The sequence below is a fragment of the Geospiza fortis genome, unplaced genomic scaffold (assembly GCF_000277835.1).
Source record: "Geospiza fortis unplaced genomic scaffold, GeoFor_1.0 scaffold221, whole genome shotgun sequence".
NCBI lineage: Eukaryota > Metazoa > Chordata > Aves > Passeriformes > Thraupidae > Geospiza > Geospiza fortis.
Window position 1 is genome coordinate 1105790 of NW_005054395.1, and position 6000 is coordinate 1111789.

The window sequence follows — 6000 nt, forward strand, 5'->3', positions numbered from 1 at the left end:
TTCTGGAAAACAACTACAATCCTAATAGCAGGGAAATTACATAGAATAAGATAGGATAGATAAAAGGTTGCTTATAATATTGTAAGTGAGGAATCATTACGTGACATGATGCTGCCCTTAGATAAATCCTGACCTCCAGAACACCCCTTTTACTTTGCTTCCTGTGGGGATTTTTGCCTGTCTTGATCCCTGCCCTCTTGCTGTGGGTTCTGCGGTGAGAGAACTTCAGGAGGCTGAAGGAGTTAATGCAGAGTTGGATGACAGATTAGTCCAGGACAGGCTGTGATTTGGAGTAAGGGAACTATCCCAAATAGCTGGCCAGCTGCCAAGGGGATAGATGGCTTGGAAAACATACAGGGAGGGCTCTGGAGTAGCTCTGGGTGGGGATTATCTGTCAGTTTAACCACTGTGCTGCAGAGCCTGACGGACACACACAAAGTGCCTTCCGTTTATATAAAGAAAAATGATTAGCAAACACATGTTTTATCTCTGGGCTGCTAATAAATTGAGTAGGAAACTCCTCTTCTATTTCCCTCCAATGTGTGTAAAAAATAGGGAAAAATATTTTGATTAGAACATTTTCACTCCCTTTTCTTCCTCTGGATGCTGTTCTCCAGCCAGCTGTTGAGCTGATGAGGAGTGTAGAAGGGCTGTGAGAAGGGAGATTTTCTGAAAATCAGACACATTTCTATGGGAGTTGAATGATTCAGAATTGTGTTCCACATAATTTACCAGGGATCTCTCGCAGTACAGATAAGAAGTCTGCCAAGCAGTAGTGCAGCTGAAGAGGTTATTTCCGTCTTCACTCTCCTGGGCACAGCTGGTAGGTGGGATGTTTCAAAAAGGGGAAATTAAGAGTCAGGATGTGGTGATTGAACTCCCTATGATACCAGCTCAGCATTTGAGGTTTTGTAGGTATACAAAAATGCTGCTATACTTTTGAACGGGGAATTTTAATTATTGCAAGGAATTTTAAGCTTCTATTTTTTTTTACCAGCAGTTTGGTCACCTAGATGACACAAGTGAATGGCCTCAGTCCACTTCTCTCAGAAAAAGGAGCCACACTGAAAATATTGCCATTACACTGGACTTCTCACTGGCAGTCTCTGCTGGGAGGAGGAGGACAATGACTGAAAGGATTAGAACAGCAAACTTTCTTTCAAGTCCTTTTTTATGGAAAATTTTCCACTATGCTAATATCTGCCAAAGAAACACCAAAAGCGTTAGCAAGGGCAAGATGTTTGGGCAGCTGAATTGCTGGGGTTGTCAAAACCTGCTGGTCCCTTTGCCAGGAGACACCTGGAGCTGTGTCTGTCCTGGCATACTCCTTCTTGCTTAAGTGGAGTTCTCTAAGTGGGAAGGGCTCCAGACAAAAGGCCAGTGTTGACACAGTTGTGGTCTCTCCAGGCCATGGTTGAGACACATCACTAGGGTGGTATGAGGGGAAGTTTCCATTAACAATTGTTCCCGGCTTGCTTCCACCACCACCACCACTGTGGAGCTCTGCAGCTGGATTTCCAAAAGAGCTTAATGCTCAAGAGTTCTCATTTCAGCAACTTAAATAGAGGGGCTAAGTTCTTTCCAAAACACTTGGCAGTCATCATCCCCCATTGAGAACAAAGCTTAAGCACATTAAACAGTCCAGCCACTTCACTGTTGTGAAAATTTGGCCGCTGTTGTGAGCACAGAGTGTTTAAATAATGCAGAGCCTGGCAGAGGCATCTGGCTCCCGTGCTGGGCACTGATGGGCTTTACCTTGCAGAGTGGGTTTCCTCCTTGGCCGATTCCTTGTGCATCAGAGCCTCCGAGCAGCCCTTCTGTGGCTGTTGTGACAGCTGGGAAACTTGCTGATGCAAGGATTAGTCGGCTGCTGGGCACATGACATTCAGATTGCTGTGCTTATTTGACCTACCTCTGATTGCGAGGAATTCAGTGCATAAAAATAACACCCCGAACAAATTTGGCAGGAGGATGCAGAGCGAAAGTGCCGAGCACACCCGGGGAGAGGAGCCCGGGGAGCGATGTAAGGCGAGGCCGCGCTGTGCGCTCCCGCAGCGACAGCAGAGCCAAGGCCAGCGCAGCCCACGCTGTCCCCTTGGATTATGACAAGTTCCAGCACCGCAGAGATGTCATGGCCACTGGCCAGCACACTAACGAAGACAGGTTCCTGGCTTGCACTATTGGCAAAACTTGATAGAATAAATAAAAAGGTCCCGGGTGCCAGGAGTTGCCCAACGTAAAATGCTGGACAAAGCATTTCTGTTTTTTCTGCCTGGGGCTTGAGATACCCTTGTTAAGTCTGTTGTTCTTGATGGAATTGCTGATCATTTGCAGGAGCATGACAGAACAGAGACTGGCAGAGGTGTGTGTGCTATGTGGGTGTAGGATATCCCACAGGACAGCACTCTTGGGGCTCCTCATGACGGTGTTTAGGCCCGTGGTTTGTTCATGCTTTGGTGAACAGCATTCCCCTTGAACGAGCTTCTCACTGGCACTGGAACATCTTGTGTTTGCTGAAGGGCCAGGTCTGTAGTTGTGAGAGCTTCCTAAAGCAGGGGAGAGGAAGCGTGTGCGTGGAGGGAGCAAGGCAGGACCTTGCCTGCTCTGTCTTCTCCCAGACTGCTGTGGAGGTGCATCGCTCTTTGTTTTGCTCTTGTGTTGCTAAGATGCAATGCCTTGATTTTCCATGTCTAAAAGGAGCATTTTTGCCCTGTTTTTAGGGTGATATTGTAAAATTTCTTGAGGCCAGTGTCTACAGAGCTAATGTAATTGTGTAATATGGCACATTATGGATAAATGATAATATGCAAACTGATCCTGTATATCAAGAACTTCAGCAATATTTAAATACAGGCTCTCACGTGGGACAATTAGAAAGCTGGGCCAGATTTCACAATCCATTTTACTTTTAGAAACACCCTGCAGGCTCACCAGAAATATTATAAAAGTACTCAGAGCTCGTGTCTTGCTTCATTTTTATCAGTATTACAGAAAGTGCACCATTTGTAGGTGCATCCATCTGTGTGTTTGTCTGCAGTAAGGAATACCTGGCTGCTGCGGAGCAGGCGCTCACCCAAGGAGCTTTTGCTGTGTTTTGTCCTTCAAAGGAGCCGGTGGCAGCCCATCCATCCATCAGCGATGGATCGGCCCCCGCGGCCGGGTGCGCGTCCCTTGACGGGAGGTGACGCCGGGCGGGGAGGTGACTCAAACCGGCGCTCCGCCGTCTCCAGGAGGGGTGAAGCCTGTGGGAAGCTGCTCGGGGCCCCAGCCGTGCGGGCCGAGCCTCCCCGCGGCCGCCTCCCGGCTGTATGACCGGGCTGACAGCTGGAAACGCCACGGCCCTAGCCCCGAGAGCGGGGAGCAGCCCTGGCACCGCCAGCTCCCGGCTGCATTACCGAGGGACAGCGCGGTGCCACGTTCCCAGCAGCGCGTCCCGAGCCGGGGCGGCAGCGCTCCGCAGCGGCACAATGCGTGCAGCAGCATCCTTTCCTCGCGCTCCTTCTCCTGCAGCCGCGACTATATTTTGATAACTTTGATCCTCCTTTTCTCCTCTCCCCGGCCCTCACCAGCCTTTCCTGGAAGCTGATTCTTATCAGCTCTAAAATAGGAGTTACAAAAGCCCTCCCTTAGCAAGCCCTTAACAGTGCAATTCCCCCGGTGCGTTTTCCGTGCAGTTCCCATATTATTAAAATAAAAACTACATTGTTAATGCTGGCCTTGGAATTAGAAATGGCATGTAATGTTTACTGTTTTACACCCTAAATATTGCAGACATGGGCACAAGTAAGGAAATATTACACAGCCACAGGATGTTTTTGTAGTTATCATGAAAGCCGTCATATTGCTAAAGTCAAAGTGAATTAGCAAATAGCCAAAATGATAAAAGAATATCTGCTTCAATCAGAAGGCCTCCCTCTGAAGTCTGTGAGGCTTCGACTTCTGAGGCATGTGAAAACTTCTGAAAATTCTGCCCCCGGGGATAGTCCATGTTTAGGCAGCTGACTTCAGGATCCTATTTTTGGAGCCTTTGGTTGAGATTTTAAATTGGATTTTTAGTGGGAATGGTGCCCAAATTGGTGCTGTAGGATCTTGAAGGCTTTATCTGAAATCAAAAAGAGAAAAATGGGAATTATATCACTCATTTTCTGGGGATACGCTCCTTTTTATTAGATTTTATATACCACAAAAGAGAAATGCATTATCGGTAAGTGTCTTTTTAATTTTTGCAGAGCATCTTTAAGGAATCACTGTAGCCTTTCATGTTACTGGTTTCCTTCACTGTCTTTTAGAATATCCCTGGTAGGATTTCATAAAGAATAAATAGCAGTCTCCTTGGAGTGCTTCAGCACAGCTGAAAGTACATTTTCATAAGCTGCTATTCGTGGCATGTACAGTACATTGTTTGATTGTAAGATAAACATACCCTCAGAGGTATAACTGTGAGGGGTTACAGCGTGCTGATAGATCTGAACTAAATGACAGTACTTCTGATCTGTTCCTGAGGATGGGATCCTAATGAAGTGGTTCAGGTTGGAGCAATATATCTTCTGCCTGCAGTCCAGTGCAACTCAGTGTTGGATTCAGTGATGTTACATCGGAATCCAGGATTAGCAACCAGAGTTAGGAACAGATTCTGAATATAAAGGCCATGAACATGTCTGGGTCAGAATATGCACCTTGCAGAATGGACAATCTAATATTTAGTAAGCATAGATACCAAATCTGAAGGGAAAGCTGAAAGAATTATTGCTTGTAAAATATGTAGAGATCTTCTAAAAACCTTTGCTGCAATTAACATCTTTTTTCTAACCCAGGTCTATTTGTCCTTTATTTCTGTAGGTCAGATCTTGCCAGCAAACCGGAACACACCAAGCCCCATTGATCCTGAGACTATCCAAGTTCCTGTGGGCTACGAACCTGACCCTGCAGATCTTGCTCTGTCCAGCATTCCTGGCCAGGAGATGTTCGATCCTCGCAAGCGCAAGTTCTCCGAAGAGGAGCTGAAACCCCAGCCCATGATTAAGAAAGCTCGCAAAGTCTTCATCCCAGATGACCTGAAGGTAATTTGGAACTGGTGACGAGGTGATTCCCACAGGGTCTCTGACAGTTGCACATTGAGGTACAGATTTGGAGCATGAATCTGTTTTGTCATGTAAGGTAAATCTTTCCAGGTAAATCTGACTTTGCTGTAGAATAAAACTGTTCAGGGTTCTGGATGAGACTGAAGGGAGGATGTCCCTTATTAGTTATGCAACAGTTGAAATTCATGAGCTCAGTATTCATTTCCTTTGTATGCCAGAAACTTCCTGCTTGACCTTGGACAAGCTTGCTTTGTCCCATATTTCCCACTTATGAAACAGCCTGATCATGTTTCCTTTTTCTTCATCCTGTCTCTCTATTCATGTTTTCCTTTTTCTTCATCCTCTGTCTATTCAGCACAGGCTGTGAATCCTTCAAGGAGAATGGAGGACCCTGATGACATACTGAAGTATATTGTGTCTTATTCGGAAGTTGCTGTAGTTCTGTATTTAATAATGAATGAGAACACTATAGTAAAAGCTATTTCACTAATATATATTCACTAATCCAGGTGAAAGAATCTAGACAAGTAGTAGGAAAACAGAAGAAAACAGAATTTTTCTGCTGAGAGGTGTGTTTTAATACAATATGTAAAATACAACATGACATCAGTATTTTAGAAGAAAGAGTCTGTGCCACTCACTGCTTCTGAGATGTGAAGAGCAAAGTGCATGAAGATAGCAGGAAAATTGATCAACCGATCCAGGTTATCAAACGCTCTGAATATTATTTGCAAAGTTGTTTTCCCGGTATGTGCTATCCAAGAGGATCTCTTTTATCAGAGGCAGTCAGGGCAGAATTTCATTCTGCTGTTGCTACTGCCCCCAAGAGACACAGCCTGAGAGCTTGTTGGAGTCAGTGGGAATTCCTGGCTGCATGTGCCGGAGCCTGGGATGCCATGTGTTTGCACCAGATTGATAG

The 6000-nt window shown here is 45.8% G+C and overlaps 1 protein-coding gene across 1 annotated transcript in view; it reads left to right on the top strand.

The window, feature by feature from the left end:
• The window catches only part of HLF (HLF transcription factor, PAR bZIP family member), a 34884-nt gene that overhangs the window by 22814 nt on the left and 6070 nt on the right, over positions 1-6000 (top strand). Inside the window, exon 3 of the mRNA XM_005425764.2 lies at positions 4840-5060. Coding sequence (XP_005425821.1) covers positions 4840-5060 — 221 coding nt within the window. The remainder of the gene's footprint in view (positions 1-4839; positions 5061-6000) is intronic.